General features: G+C 43.0%; 1 protein-coding gene across 1 annotated transcript in view; it reads right to left on the minus strand.

The window, feature by feature from the left end:
* Positions 1–2,201: 2,201 nt before the first annotated feature.
* The window catches only part of DNER (delta/notch like EGF repeat containing), a 374,690-nt gene continuing 360,188 nt past the window's right edge, over positions 2,202–16,703 (minus strand). Inside the window, exons 12-13 of the mRNA XM_052662658.1 lie at positions 9,586–9,832; positions 2,202–2,313 (exon numbers count right to left, since the gene is read on the minus strand). Coding sequence (XP_052518618.1) covers positions 2,202–2,313; positions 9,586–9,832 — 359 coding nt within the window. The remainder of the gene's footprint in view (positions 2,314–9,585; positions 9,833–16,703) is intronic.

Consider the following 16,703-nt stretch of genomic DNA (forward strand, 5'->3'; position numbering starts at 1 on the left):
TATACTTTTGGCTGATTCACCTTGTACAGCAGAAACCAACATGATACCGTAAAGCAATCATCCTCCAAATAAAAAATAAATTTTCAAAAAAGTTAAAAAAAAAAGAATTTGGAAGATTAAAAATTATTTGAGGGCCTGTGTGGGAAGCAGCTCCAGATGAAGGTCACGGCAGCACTTGACCATGCCCTTGGGAGTCCACAGGAGATGGGTGGTTTCCAGGCCGTCTCCTGGGGATGGAGGTGTCTGTGCCCCGCACAGCCGAGTCTTCCCCGGGAAGATGGAAGTAAAACGCCTGCCTGTGTTCCATGGATGCTAATCAGCCCTGCTCAGATTTTGTTCTTACTTCACTTCCAAACACTCAAACTAAAAATATTACCCTATTGCACTGTATCATTTAATAATCAGAGTGTGAGTGTATCGCTATATCACTTGTAGGACTGGGGACAGATGTTCTAAGGGAAGAGAAAGAAGGGAAAGCATCGTAAATGCTTCTTTTTGCCTAAAGCCTTCCCTTGCACCTAATTTCAGAGCTTCTCTTGGTCTCACCAAATGTTCCCATGTGAAGATGAAGCAGGTTTTTGTTTTTGTTTTTAAAGCCCCTGGGACTTCAGTGCCACATTTAGATGCAAAATGGAATTGAACACAGGGTGACTGTAAGCTGCCTTCCAGCTTTAAGGACCCAGGTGCTGCTTGCTGATTTCATTTGACACCCCTCCCCCACCCCCCCCTTCCAAACCCCCCCAGGAGAGCAGCCTTTGTAAGACATTTCTGAAAGCTGTAGGTTCTCTGCACATCATGTCCAGAAGCGTTTCTGGATTTCAATGTACCTCAATAGTTGTACGTGCTACATTTCACTGACAAATTCTGATGCAAGAGCTACAATGGGGATTTTTGTTATTTTTTTCACCTTATAAGACAGTAGGGATGGTTCACTGGCAATTAGGAGGTCAGAAGGGCTTCTGGAAGAAACAGGGAATGACTCCAGCAGCCACAAAAATGTACTTCTTGGACTATTTAAAAGGTAAAAATAAATTTTTAAGTAAGATTTTCTTTTTGTTTGATGTGTGTGTATCAGTTGCTCAGTCATATCTGACTCTGCGACGCTGTGAACTGTAGCCAGCCAAGTTCCTCTGTCCATGGAGTTCTCCAGTCAAGAATACTGGGGCGGGTTGCCATTCCCCTCTCCAGGGGATCTTCCCAACCCAGGGACTGAACCTGGGACCTCCTGTATTGCAGGTGGATTCTTTACCATATCAAAGCCAAATGTTTTCTATAATTTAAAAAAGAGAGAGAGAGACAAGTGCGTCCTTGACTTGGTAACATTTATTCAATATTCTTTGAAATTAGCAAGAATCAGAAGAAGCACATATCAATCAAATACAGCCACAAAAATGTCCTGGATATAAATAAAGATGCACTATGAGATATACTCACTACTGAAGGAATCCGTACGCTCTTACAGTTACTACCTCTTAGCAAGGAACAACGCCAACATAAATTGAATTTACTCACAATACAGAGGAAAATACAGATGCCATTCGATCACAATGTGCCTCACTAGACCCTGTCATCATGTATGTTTTCAAGGCCTAGCTTGATGACTGTTACGAAAACGACAGGAAAACCAACAAACTCAAGAGAATGTTTCCGGTTTCCGCAAGGTTCAACGAAACAGTGCAGAAATAAGTTACTTACCCATGCACAGAATAAGGCAAAGGCTAATTTCATTCGGGTTAGGCATAGTACATTTAACTAGTTTTTCACAGAACAAACATTTCAGACTTCTTTTTAAGTTAATGGGTATACTGTATTATAGTTCATACTACAAGTGTTTCCTAACTCTACTCAAAAAGTCAGCACTCACACGTCAAATACAGACTTGTCCTTGATTAGACTTACTCTGTAACCACTGCTGAAATCAATCTGGTTCATGAGAATATCTACTGTGGAAGGTCCACACACTAGTCGAAGCCTACCATTTAGAGAGCAGAAAGTACATGAAAACATAGCCTACGGATTTCACAAATTCCGTTTTTAAAATATTTTTTTCAAACTAAAAGCTGCAGAAAATTAGTTCTTAAATAGTCTACTGAAAACTTTTGAGCAGCTAACATCTTAAATTTCTTAAGCTTTTCCTTTTCTTAAAAATATTTAAACGAATGTAGTAGCCCATCTTTTGGAAAAATAATCCCCCCAAAAGATTACAAATCTTTTGTTTTAATCAGTGTGACCAAGGGCTTGTCATCAGGGCTGTAATCCTCATAGGCGATGGGGGTCACGTCATACATCGCAGGCCGGGATTTCTTTCCAAACCTGAAATTGCAGAGAGAGGACTCTGGTTAGAGAAATAGTGGCTTCTCAAGTCCTATTAAAGGTAAATGGTGACAATAACTTACATTCAAGAATCAAATGGAACTATAAAATTCTCTAAGATATCCTCTCTAGCAAGTACGGACATTTAAGTCTTCCTGATCTTAATATTGAGTAAGTATAAACCTTAGCCTTTGGCGTGGGAGGCAAAAAATGGATTTCACACAAGGTAGAGTCCAAATTAATATTGAAGCTTGTAGGTTAAATCTTGGGAAAGCAGTCAGGCATGAGGGCTCTTCAATAGATTTTGAGAAAACATGTATCGATTGGTCTTTTTTCTTCTCAGACCCAGAGCGGCTTGGAGAGGTGAGTTTATTTTATATCCACTCTGATGCCTGGAATGTGGAATGGCTGGGTGGGCTTCCCTAATGGTGCAGACTCCCTCCTGGGACTTGCGGGAGGGCTGGTGAGGGCTCAGAGGCAACCTGAGGTCCCAAGACCAGGAGAAAGGGAGAGGGAGGAAATGATTTCAAATAATGAGGTGTTGGTCCAGGATCTGTGTGGGCCCTCCATCCCATCCCACCCACCTATCACTCCCCAACCCCCAAGGACACACAGGCCATTGCTTCTTTGAGCACAAAGCCTTTGTCCCAACAGATTTGTGTGTATCAAATACCCCTTGATGGCAGGTCTGATGCGCAGAAGCCCAAGAGTGTCAAAATCCAATTTCAGGACCTCCCGCTAAGCCAGTGTTGAAATGGCAATTATTAAAACAAAGTCAATTCAACTTCTGGGTGGTCTCTTCCCATTCAGGACTTCACCTTCCATAAAGGTCCCTGGAGTGCAATGGGATTTATACAATCTTCCCCACTAGCCCACCAACCCTCCTCTCTTTTATAAACAACATTTTTTTAACCATTTCAAGTCCAATGAAGTCTATTAAAGAAGAAATTTTAAAGGAATCTCAGATTTTAAGAGGATTGCCAGGACGGGCCCCCAAGAATTTCTTGGGACTTGTTTACCATGGCTTTAAACCCATCTCTCCACCTTTCCTGTCTCTTCTTTTTATATCTTGGAAAGTCTGTCTTCTCACGTACAGAGATGAGAAGTAGAATCAAGTGGGAAGTGAGAAAACATTACATTCTTCATATGATCGTTTATTTTTAAACATTCATCCATCTTGTAATTCCAATTCACTCAAGACTTACTGACCTTCAGGAGAGCAAAGGCACAAACATGCTAGATGGGCACCAGGCAAAGTACAAAGATAGAGAAATGGGGACTTCCTTGGTGGTCCAGTGGCTAAGATTCCATGCTCCCAATGTGGGTTCAATCCCTGGTTAAGGAACTAGATCCCACACATTGCCTCTAAGAGTTTGCATGCCACAATGAAAATCCCGTGTGCCACAACAAAGACACAACACAGTCAAATAAATAAATAAATATAAAATAAATATTTTTTAAGAAAGAGTTAAAGCATTTTGCCACTAAAAAACCACAGCTCTTGGAGGCAATATTAAAAAGGCTTCAAGTATATCATGCCTAAAACGTTAGCCTCACTGAAGGTCCGGAGTTGTGTGGGCATAAGTGTGGGTTGGATTCCAGCCTGAGATGTGTTTATCTAAATTGCCTGAGGTCTGCACAATCTGAGAACAGGAAAGAAGCAACAACGTCAAAGCCAATCGGCTCTTAACACTTTCTCTGAAGTCTGAACATTTCAGAGGCTACTTTACGGAGCAAGCATTTTGACAAGATATTCTCATAAAATAGCTCAATATATCGGTAACAATCTACCACTAATGATATTAATCTAATTAATTTTGAAAATCAGGAAATCCCAGTGTAAAGCCCTCTGTATCCAAACATGGCAGCCATGGTATGGTTTCCTGCTGGAACTCCGACAAGAGGGTCAGTGAATTATTGCCTATGAATCAGCTGGCTGGCCAAGAGCAAACATCCGAGCAACTTAATAGGTTGAATATAGGTTTACAATACCCGTTTTTGTTTTTTACGTGATTCCAGTTTGAAGAATAATCTGTTTCCTCCAAAGCTAGAAAATTCAATGCACCCATGTTAGGCAATCCATCCACAAGCTAAGGGCTGTGACCTTAAATTATTGTCATGGAGCTGGATACTGACAAGACAGGTTTGAGGCTGCGTGTCCCACTGAACATGAAGGCAGTTAAGAGCTCCCATGCATCCACTGTAGACATGCAAAGTCAACTAAAGGACAAGGAGGCACTGCTTTGTGTCTACATGGGAAGCTCAGCTGTGTGCATCAGTGCTAATGGGGTCACAGAGTATAATGCTGGTAACAAATCACTGCAGATGGTGACTGCAGCCATGAAATTAAAAGAGGCTTACTCCTTGGAAGAAAAGTTATGACCAACCTAGACAGCATATTGAAAAGCAGAGACGTTACTTTGCCAACAAAGGCCCGTCTAGTCAAGGCTATGGTTTTTCCTGTGGTCATGTATGGATATGAGAGTTGGACTGTGAAGAAAGCTGAGCACCGAAGAATTGAGGCTTTTGAACTGTGGTGTTGGAGAAGACTCTTGAGAGTCCCTTGGACTGCAAGGAGATCCAACCAGTCCATTCTGAAGGAGATCAGCCCTGGGATTTCTTTGGAGGGAATGATGCTGAAGCTGAAACTCCAGTACTCTGGCCACCTCATGCGAAGAGTTGACTCATTGGAAAAGACTCTGATGCTGGGAGGGATTGGGGGCAGGAGGAGAAGGGGACGACTGAGGATGAGATGGCTGGATGGCATCACTGACTCAATGGACGTGAGTCTGAGTGAACTCCGGGGGTTGGTGATGGACAGGGAGGCCTGGCGTGCTGCGATTCATGGGGTTGCGAAGAGTCGGACACGACTGAGCGACTGAACTGAGCTGAACTGAACTGAATGCCCAGCACCACTGGAACTGGATTCCTTGCACTATGACCTAATTAGCAGCTGAGAAGCCTCCTAATTCCTTAGGTGAGACATTGAGGTCTCCACCCAAAGCACAGTGTCTACCATATGGGGGCTAAGATGGTTTATAAAACACAATAATAGGACTCTCCTTCAGTCTCCCACACCTATCACAGTGGCGAGTGCCAAACAAATGTGCATTCCTATTTAAATTTCCCATGCTAACAGCTCTGCATATTTCCTTTGTGTCTCAGAACTGGGTGGATGTTAAGGAATCAGCTAACACCTATAGAATTCCATTTTAAACTATCAGGCATTAAACCAGTGTCAGAGCTTGCCTATGTTATGGCAGGAGTTTTCATGCAACTGTTCTTTTCAAGAACAATGCAGTTTTTCCTTATCCTAAAGAGACATATTAACTATTAAAACAATTTTTAAAAGGTGGAAGCCAAAGAAAATTACAATGTAGGCCTAGGATTAGCAAACCACAGTCTGCAAGCCAGTAATAGCCTACTGCCTGTTTTTTGAAATGAAGTTTTATTGGAACACAGTTGTGCCCATTCATAATGCCTCTGGTGCTTTCACAGGACAAAGACAGAGTTGGTCACGGAGACTGAATGGCCCACAAAGTCTAAGATGTTTTACAGGCCACTGATGTAGACTATAAGGATCCCCCATGGTCCTCTCTCCGAAGGGCTTAGCACTGCGTCTGGCCATGTTACCGCTGTAGAAGCACTAACAGCAGCTGTGCAGCGTGATATAAAGCTAACTGACACTCAGACACCACAGCTGGTGACCAGTGCTGTGTACCTTACTTTACTAAAGAGACAAAAGATACCAAAACCAGTGTCGAAGGAATCAAAGTATATACATTCTTCTAGTTCATGTTTCCCTGGAAATCAATAGCTAGTTCACACCTTGGAGAAGAGCAGGCGGATGTAAGCTTTAAAAAGGCCATATCGAGGGACTTCTCTGGCTATCCAGTGGCTAAGACTCTGAGCTCCCAATGCAGGGGCACAGGTTCGATCCCTGGTTACGGAACTAGATCCTTTGTGTCCCAACTAAAGATGTCACATGTCACAATTAAGACCCAGTGCAGCCAAATGGGGCTTCCCAGGTGGTGCTAGTGGTAAAGAACCTGCTTGCCAATGCAGGAGATGTAAGAGACGCTGATTTGGTCCCTGGGTGGGGAAGATCCCCTGAAGGAGGGCATGGAAACCCACTCCAGTATTCTTGCCTAGAGAATCCCATGGACAGAGGAGCCTGGTGCACTACAGTTCAAAGGGTCACAACGAGTCAGACATGACTGAAGCGACTTGGCATGCATGCAGCCAAATAAATAAATATTTTTTTTAAAAAAAGGCCCACATTGGGAGATGCTCTTTGAGAAAGAGCGACTTTGTCCTTTCCCAGCTTTCTGGTTTGTCTCCCGTAATCGGTGGTCAGCTTCCGAGTGTGATCTCAGATACAGAACGTGGAGAGTTGTGACTTCCCTCCCGCCAGTCTGTTACAAAGTCTTTGCAGCCTGAGTATGAGCGAAGCAGCTGAGGAGCAGATGAGTCCTAGGGCAGGGCGGAGTAGGGGGGCACTGCTTCTCAGCTCATCATCAGCACCAGCAGACGGACTGCTGAGGTCAGAGTCACCGGACACTTCCTGGGGAAAAGGGGAACGTCACCAATGACCCAGACAGTGTTCGTCCTGTGCAGCTTCTGAGCTGCAGCCATTCTGAGCCAATGTCACCTCCAGCACAGTGGCAGAGAGACAGGCCATGAAATAGACAAGTTAGCCATAGGCTGTTGCTCAAAACTAGGGAGTGCGGAATACCAAAAGGACTCTGTTTTTGTCATTGCCTTTCCAGGGTTTCCAGGAAAAGGGAGAAAAAGCGCCAACCTGCCAGAGACCCAGGTACAGCCTCTGGAGAACCAGGCTGTGGAAACTCTAGCTCATAGCTAAAGAAATGTTTAGATGGGAATGTTCTCAGATATATGTGGGAAGGCATTGTAATAACATCAAAGATTTTATCTGCAGTCACTGGTGCATCCAGGAGTTTGTTGGTTAGGAATTCTGCAGTAAATATTTTTGATAAAAATCAGTACCAAATAAGAACCAGGTTTGTAAACGCTTTCAAGTTTCTCCTTTCCTTCCAAGGGTATTCAGTTAAATATCTTCCCAGTGGGCTGCACAAGCAGGAAGCCCAGAAGAATCTATCTTAACTTATTCCAGGGCTGAGATAGAATACTCTTCCTCCTGGATGCAAAAGGACCTTAGCCAGAGATTCCTTTCAGGGGAGGGGTCGGGGAGGGAATCTGATTTCCTTGGGTCTTCCAATACATTCCCATATAGAACCATGGATTCTGTTCTTTCTGGGTGAACTAAGCCCTTCTGGGAAGAATTCTGAGTCACAAAAGATTTTGCCTAGTCTCTACTTTTAGGGCTTCCCAAATGGTAAAGAATACACCTGCCGACGCAGGAGACACAAGAGATGTGTGTTCAATCCCTGGGTCAGAAGGATCCCCTGGAGATGAAATGGCTACCCACTCCAGGATTCTTGCCTGGAAAATTCCAAGGACAGAGAAGCCTGGCAGACTACAGTCCATGGGGCCACAAAGAGTTGGATAAGACTGAGCACAGCAACTGAGCAACTGAGCACAGCAACCATAGCCTCTTCTTTTTACATTTTCACTGCTCATACAATAATTTCAAGATACTCCAAATACTCCTGCAAGCTGGTACCACTGACTAAGCTGGTGCCCTAGGATGAATCTATTTCTCAGGCAGATCAAGACATCCTGTGCCAATTGCTCACTGAGAATCATCCATTCATTTCAGACCTTACATTTTAGTGAGGTCTACCACATGCCAGGACCCACTGGACGTACAGTAATAAATCGCATTGCCCTTTGAGCAAGAGGAAAGATTAACTAAACTAGAAGAGATTTGCAAGGATTCATCTCAGGGTTTCCCGGAAGCTGTGTTGCTGAGGTGATTCTAAAATGGGGTCCATGACAAAGGCTGATCTGTGGAGCCTGATGTGGAAGAGGGTTGAATCCTCCTTTCTCTCTCAAAGTTACAGAAATGGGGATAGTGCTACTCCTACAAAGAAGTTTCCTTTGGCTTTGGGACAGATGCCCTAAGTCCCCCAACTTCTCTCTTCCACTGGCTCATTCTCTAGAACCCAAGTTCTGGTTTTTGTTTCCACTGGACTCATCCTAAGATCTGAGCCCTGGGTTTGGAGGTTTCCTTTTGAAGAAGGCTAACTTTCTGACTCCGGGAGTTGGTGATGGACAGAGAGGCCTGGTGTGCTGCAGTCCATGGGGTCGCAAAGAGTCAGACACGACTGAGCGACTGAACTGCACTGAACTGAACCTTCTGACTCTCTGAACTTCCATTCCATTCAGACAGAACTTGGATCGGCTTGTTCCTCGAACAATATTGGTCACAACATCCCAACAAAGATTATACAGGTAATAGTTCCCTGGAGGTCCAATCTTAAGGCACCGAACTCAGCCCTCTTTTTGCTATAGCACATTGACTTTCTGAATCAGGTCCTTTAGATTGTTCTACCAATTAAAGGAAAAGATGGTGTTTTAACATTCAATATCACTATCATTTTCATATAAATATTCCTGACCAAAATCAACAAAATTAGATTAGTTGATTTTTTTCACATGTTGTAATACATTGGAGAAGTAAATACAGCATTATCTGTTTATACAATCCTTTACTATTTATAATTTGATCGTCATAACTCTTTATAGGAGGTAGTTCTCCCTTCCTACAGTTGAAGGAACTGTATTTGTGGAAGGTTGAATCATCTACCTAAACTATAATCAAGTAATGGAGCAGCTGGGCTTAATGTCAGATGTCTGACACCCTGACTCGGGTTATTTCTATACCACACTAACTCCTGTCTCTCCAGGAATCTTTCCCCCAGACACTATTTTATACAATAAGAACTCTAACAACAGAATGACTGCTATGTGACTTTCTTTAACTAAGCCCTTAAATCACATGTGATCATTCATAGTCACACTGAAGAACAACACAGCTAAACACATTTCAAAAAGAAATCATCAAAACCTGTTTCATACACAGTGATGAAGAGTCAAATGTTTATAGCAGAGATAAACACAAATTAAACGAATGAATGTATTCAATGAAAATAGAAAGTTGGCAGCAAATGAGAGGGGTTTGTTTATAAAGCAGTCTCATTATCTGGTCCCTCAATACTACCTTGAATCTATGCTTTATTCTTTGAAATCCCCTTTGCAGATGTAAAGTCTTTGAAATCCCCCTTGCAGATATGAAGTCCTGTCCATAATATAACCCTGGTACCTAGCACGCTGACTCCCACCACTCACCTGGCATGCCGGATGGAGGCGATGGCGTTGCTGAACTCGCTGTCGATGCTGCGGCAGTTGTAGAACTCCTCGTAAGCTGGCCGGGCCGAGCCCTGGTACTCAATGCGGCTGATGCGGCAGATCCCCACAATCAAGATGATGAGCATCAGGATGAAGGCGACACAGAGGGCGCCGATGATGATGTAGAGAGAGTGCCGAGGCATGTTGGTTAGACTCTCCGCCATATGTCCAGACTTCCACTGGAGGTCTGAAGGTGAAAACACGCAAATGCCTGGGTATCAGCTGGGGCCTTTTGAAGGGGAAGGACTTCCCTGTCCTCACACCAGGAACGTAAACGATAAGATTTGTCCAAACTGCAAAGGATTATTTTCTATGGATAATCCAGATGGCAACCCACTCCAGTATTCTTGCCTGGGAAACCCCATGGACAGAGGAGCCTGGTGGGCTACAGGATATATATTAATATCCTTAATATATAAAGACCTCTTACAAATCATTAAGAAAAATCAGGAACATGCCATAGAAAAATGGGTAAAGAATATAAAAAGGAATTCATCAAGGAAATATATGTAGAAAACTGCTTGGCTTCATAATTTTTTTTAACTATGCAAGTCCTACATCAGTTCCCAAATATTATTTTAAAATTTTGATAACCACAGTAGACAAGCGTGTAGAAATAGGGACTGTGTGAACTGATACTACTACTACTACTACTACTAAGTCGCTTCAGTCGTGTCTGACTCTGTGCGACCCCATAGACGGCAGCCCACCAGGCTCCCCCATCCCTGGGATTCTCCAGGCAAGAACACTGGAGCGGGTTGCCATTTCCTTCTCCAGTGAACTGATACACAACCCCTGTATGGACTACACAGAGTACCCTTTGACCCAGAAATTCCAATTTTCAGAATTTTTGCTGAGAAAATGGTCCTAAAAAATGTATAAAGCCCTGTGTACAAAGATGTTCATCTCAGAAGCACAATTTTCAAATGTTAGATTATCAACTATCACACATTTAGAAAATAAGTTCAGAAAATAAGCACAGACCCAGATGTATTCCCTGCTCAAAGTTAACATATATTCATATATTACCTTCTTTGCTTTAAATGGCTATGGTTTTTTTAAAAGAAATGAAATGTCACAAATAAAATCTAGTGTAACTGCTTAAATGCTAAAAAATTATCTTAGTGATTTAAAACAACTGTTGAATGAGGCTTGAAACTTCTAATCCAATTCTGAGAATATAAAAAAAAATCATGCTGTAAAAAAAAAAACAGGAAATTAACAAATGATACATATTATTAACTGATATATACATTTTGTTCAAATTTCACAAAATTTTATGCTAGTGTCTATTATTTGTTTTCATCTCTTATTCAAGACTCCACATTGCATTTAACCCCACTGAGCAACTTCAGCTGCATGCAACAAATTCGGGTAAATTCTCTCTTTATTTTTACTCTATTACCAATATTTTCTAATTTTCCTTGTGATGACTTCTTAGATACACCCAACATTTAAAAGTGGACATTTAACTTACAAATACATGGGATTCTATTTAAAGCATTTTTAATATTGATTTCTCATTTTGATACTAGTTTTTTTCATTTGAATGCTTTCTTCTCTGCAATCACCCTCTGTGTTTTTTTTTTCAGTCTAACTTTATTGAGGCTTTCAATGGCTAAGTTGAAGATCTCTACATCACACTGCACTTAAAAATATGTGGGTTATTTTCAAATATCTTTTGATGCTGATTTCTGACATAATTCCACAGGGATAAGAGAACAGACTCTGGATGATTTCAGTACCTTTAGACCATGAAATTTCTGCACCTGCTGTTATCCCTGGATATGCTTTCGTGTCTTCTAGTTTATAGTCGAGGGCTTCCCAGGTGGCGCTAGTGGTAAAGAACCTGCCTGCCAATGGAGGAGATGTGATAGACCCAGGTTTGATCTCTGGGTTGGAAAGATCCCCTGGAGGAAGAAATGGCAACCCACTCCAGTATCCTTGCCTGGAGAATCCCATGGACAGAGGATCCTGGCAGGCTACAGTCCATAGGGTCCCAAAGAGTCGGACACGACTGAAGTTGACTTCACACACACGCACACATGCAGCTTACAGTCTATGGGAACCTGAATAGAATTTGTACCCTACTGCTGTGTGAAAACTGTATAAATCTTAATTATGTTGAATTGGTTCACAGTGCTTTGCAGGTTTAATATATCCTTCTACTTCTCTGTATAGTCATTCTATTAATTTTGAGAGTTTGATATTGAAACTCCAACTAAAAATCTTATCTATTAAAAAAAATTACTGTAATATATAGTGGAGCTGTATATACCCTTGTCCTGTATTTTCCAACTCTCCTGTAAATGTGTTATCATACTTCATAATTAAAAAAATAAAAATTAAAAAAATTACAGATATAGCTAGAGTTCCTCAACCCCATACTCTCTCTACCTCACCAACAGACAACACAATTCATAAACATGGAAAAATAGGAAACAACCTAAATATTCAACTCTTAGTGAGATGATTTTATTGTTGTTTAGTCACTAAGTTGTGTCTCACTCTTTGTGACCCCATGGACTGTAGCCCATCCGCCTCCTTTGTCCAGGGGATTTCCCAGACAAGAATACTGGAGAGGGTTGCCATTTCCTTCTCCAAGGGATCTTCCTGACTCAGGGATCAAAACCATTGTCTCCTGCATTGCAGATGGATTTTTTACTGCTGAGCCACCAGAGAAGGCCTAGTGAGATGGAGAGCTATTGATCAAGTAGCAAAAAAATAAAAAGAGATTACCAAACAGAACCTAGTGGTACTACAATCACATATAAGCTTCCAAAAGTGAAGTCGCTCAGTCATGTCCGACTCTTTGCAACCCCATGGACTGTAGCCTACCAGGCTCCTCTGTCCATGGCATTTTCCAGGCAAGAATACTAGAGTGGGTTGCCATTTCCTTCTCCAGGAGATCTTCCCGATCCAGGGACTGAACCAAGGTCTCCCATATTATAGGCAGACACTTTACCATCTGAGTGACCAGGGAAGTTTCAGATGAGCTCCCAAAGTCTATCTATATACTGAAAAGCTCAGGATGGAGCAATGATAGTGATGAACCTATGCTGTTTTCTTACTACACTAAGCTTTTTGAAAACATCTCATTTGATCAGCACAACCACCAGAAAATATATCATTCTTTTTTCCCATTTCTATAGACAAAAGCTTAGAAACTGACACCACTTCCTGGGTGAGAGTGTTGACTGTAACTCCAGGTCCAACTTCTCAGCCTCTGCCTCACACAGCAGGGTGCTAACAACAGTGATCTCTGAAAAGCATGATTACATGTGATTTTTACCTCCTTTATATGTCTCAGTCTTCTTCAGCTTTAAAAAAAAGAATATAGTCTCTTTATAATAAGAAATAAGTGATAAGTCATTTGAAGAAAACACCCATGAGATTATCTTCCAGCATAACTAATGGAAGGCATGTGAGCTTTGGGATCGCACCAACCTTGCTTTCATCACAGTTGCGGTATTTTTAAAAATTTTTACATATTTATTATTTTTGGTTGCACTGGGTCTTCATTGCTGCATGTGGGCTTTCTCTAGTTCCAATGAACAGGAACTACTCTCTAGTTGCCATATGAGGGCTTCTCATTGGAGGGCTTTTCATTGCAGTGGCTTCTCTTGCTGCAGAGGATGGGCTCTGCATACCACAGTGTGCGCACTTCAATAGTTTGTGACATGTAGGCCCTAGAGCTGGAGCTTGGTAGTTCTGGCTCATGGCCTTATTAATTGCTCTGAGGTATGTGACAGCTTCACAGACTAGGAATCGAACCCATGTCTCTGGCATTGGAATGTGGATTCTTAACCACTGGACCACCAGGGACAGCCTCCAACTGCAACACTGGCTTGACCTCCCTAAGCGTCAGTTTCTTCATTTATAAGACAACAATTATAACATACACCCTATGGACATGTTGGGAGAATAAGTTAGAAAACATGTAAAGAAAAGAAAGTCCACTTCCAGGCACATGATGGGTGGTGGTGGTGGTCCGGTGGTGGTGGAAAAAGGAAGGATACAGAGGAGGAGGATGGTGTCCTCAAGGCACACTCTGAGTTGAAGATTACTGAGCACTGCCCTGTGCCCATTCAAAAAACACCAACCTGGATGGGCGAGAAAAAAGTAGATGGATGGGGCATAGTCTCTGTGTCTGGCACAGGTAAAGAGTGTCAAATTATGTCCTGTTTACAAACCTGCAAACAAATGGAATGATCCAGGATTTGAAAGGAAGTCACAAAGGTGAAAAGGGGCTAGGTTAAGATCAAACAGAAGCTAAACTTCCAGGGGAAAAGGGTTGTCTTCTCTACTTTACCCACTCTACCACCTCTACCATCACCCTTTCCAGGCCATCATTTCCACATTAGGACTCTGGGTGCTTGGAAATGAGATTCAAGGTATGGGTGAAAATAGGTCTGTCTTCCTGTGAATGGCAACCCCCTCCAGTATTCTTGCTTGGAAAATCCCATGGACAGAGGAGCCTGGCAAGCTACAGTCCATGGGGTCGGAAAGAGTCAGACATGACTGAGCAACTTCACTTTACACTTTACTTCCTGTGAAATCCTCAGGCCTCTTTCCACTGTTCTCTTTTAGGTGAAAGTATCTGTGACCTCTGAGTCCTCATACTCTCATCCCAGGGACATTTTCAGGGACACTGGAGTCTCAGAATCAGCTATTCTTTCCCTTGAAAAGTTACAACCTTCAGAAGAGCACAAGTAAACTGCCAAACAAGGATCCGAGTGTGCAGACCATTTTCCAAGAAGCCTAAAGGGAAACTGACTCGTGCCCTGAGCCTGCGTGGTTCCTGAGAGCTTGAGAAGACTGGGGCGAGTGAAGTGACTTCTGAGTTTGTGTCCAGATCGTCTGGCTCCTGAGTTTTTCACCACGGCCCTTGAAGACTGGTTTTGCCATTTGAGTCTGCCTACCCAAGCTCACACAGTCCGTGGAACAAGAAGACTGCCCATTTGTGCATTATTCACCATGCTGTGTGAGCCAACTCGCACACAGGCAGACAGAAAGGACATAAGTCACTGCAAATAAATGCTCGCAATGGAAGAGAGGAGGTGTTTTGTGAAACCAAGACTCCATCCCGACTGGCAGCCATTTCATTTGGCAACACCTGGTGCACATAGAGAGAGACAAGTCATCGTTCTGGCTGAAAAGGAACATGACTCACTTGATTTCCAAGTATTTCAACATTCTCTGAAAAATTCAGTTGTAGGCTGGAGTCCAGGGCTCATGGAGTGTGCTATAACACTCACTGAGCATCATCACAAGGGCAGCCAATACTGTTTCTACTCCAGCTTGGTGGAGTGCTCAGATCTGATTGCTATGGCTGCCACGGGAATTCTCGATGTACACCTTCATGAAAATAGCTTACGCATCACACTGATGGCATATACATAGCCAGTACACAATTGCACAGGGCCACTGTCACAGAAAAACAAACAACTGTGCTGGGTTATGTGCTGGGCTCACTTCCCCAGGCCTGATGAGCTGTCTAAACCATTTGTATTTCTGACCATCTGTTCTATTTCCCCAAACTCTGAATTCCAAGTTGTTTAGACCTTTGAAAAAAATATCCCCAGATTTCTCCTGACATCTCTGTTTCTCCCCCTCTTCCCTTTCTCTTTGCTCTTTCCACCTTAAACTGTCATCTAAAACTTGCCTAATAAGGGAATATGGCTGCTTTGCACAGTAATTGGGTTAGTAGCCAGGCTGAATCTGAATAAATCCAACATTTGGTCTGTGAGGCGGAGGATATGTCAGCAGCAGGTGGCTGCAGCTGCCACTCCCAGATCACTGCACCACATCCCAGGAGTCCCAAGGCAGGAATCATTTACTATGTTGGCTACTGCAGAGCTCGGGGAAGAACCATGCACCAGGACACACTGGACGGCATGACCTCACCAGCCCTGGCAGGTACATGACCAGGAATGCACACACACAAGCTATTCAGGGAAAATGTCACACTCCTGCATCTCAGGGAGCATTTGCATCTCAGCATAAACTCAATTTGCTTGAGATATGTTATTTCCTGAAGTGCTGTCGCCTTTAAGATTTCAATGGGTCCTAAAGTAGGAGCTACGTACGAGCTGGACTCAGAGGCTCTGCTTAAGGTAAAAACACAGTCAGCCTCCAAGCTGACCCACTGACTATCTTTCCTCCACCAAAAAGAGACCTCGATCAGTTGGTAAATTTAATTCTAAAATACATAACCTATATCTGTGCTTCTTTCACTTCACTTCAGTTCAGTTCAGTCGCTCAGTTGTGTCCGACTCTTTGTGACCCCATGAATCGCAGCACGCCAGGCCTCCCTGTCCATCACCAACTCCCGGAGTTCACTCAGACTCACGTCCATCGAGTCCGTGATGCCATCCAGCCATCTCATCCTCGGTCATCCCCTTCTCCTCCTGCCCCCCATCCCTCCCAGCATCAGTCTTTTCCAATGAGTCAACTCTTCGCATGAGGTGGCCAAAGGACTGGAGTTTCAGCTTTAGCATCATTCCTTCCAAAGAAATCCCAGGGTTTATCTCCTTCAGAATGGACTGGTTGGATCTCCTTGCAGTCCAAGGGACTCTCAAGAGTCTTCTCCAACACCACAGTTCAAAAGCATCAATTCTTCGGCGCTCAGCCTTCTTCACAGTCCAACTCTCACATCCATACATGACAACAGGAAAAACCATAGCCTTGACTAGATGGACCTTAGTCGGTAAAGTAATGTCTCTGCTTTTGAATATGCTATCTAGGTTGGTCATAACTTTTCTTCCAAGGAGTAAGCGTCTTTTAATTTCATGGCTGCAGTCACCATCCGCAGTGATTTTGGAGCCCCCCAAAATAAAGTCTGACAGTGTTTCCACTGTTTCCCCATCTATTTCCCATGAAGTGATGGGACCAGATGCCATGATCTTCGTTTTCTGAATGTTGAGCTTTAAGCCAACTTTTTCACTCTCCTCTTTCACTTTCATCAAGAGGCTTTTTAGCTCCTCTTCACTTTCTGTCATAAGGGTGGTGTCATCTGCATATCTAAGGTTATTGATATTTCTCCCAGAAATCTTGAT

This window comes from Budorcas taxicolor, chromosome 2 (genome assembly GCF_023091745.1).
Source record: "Budorcas taxicolor isolate Tak-1 chromosome 2, Takin1.1, whole genome shotgun sequence".
Lineage (NCBI taxonomy): Eukaryota > Metazoa > Chordata > Mammalia > Artiodactyla > Bovidae > Budorcas > Budorcas taxicolor.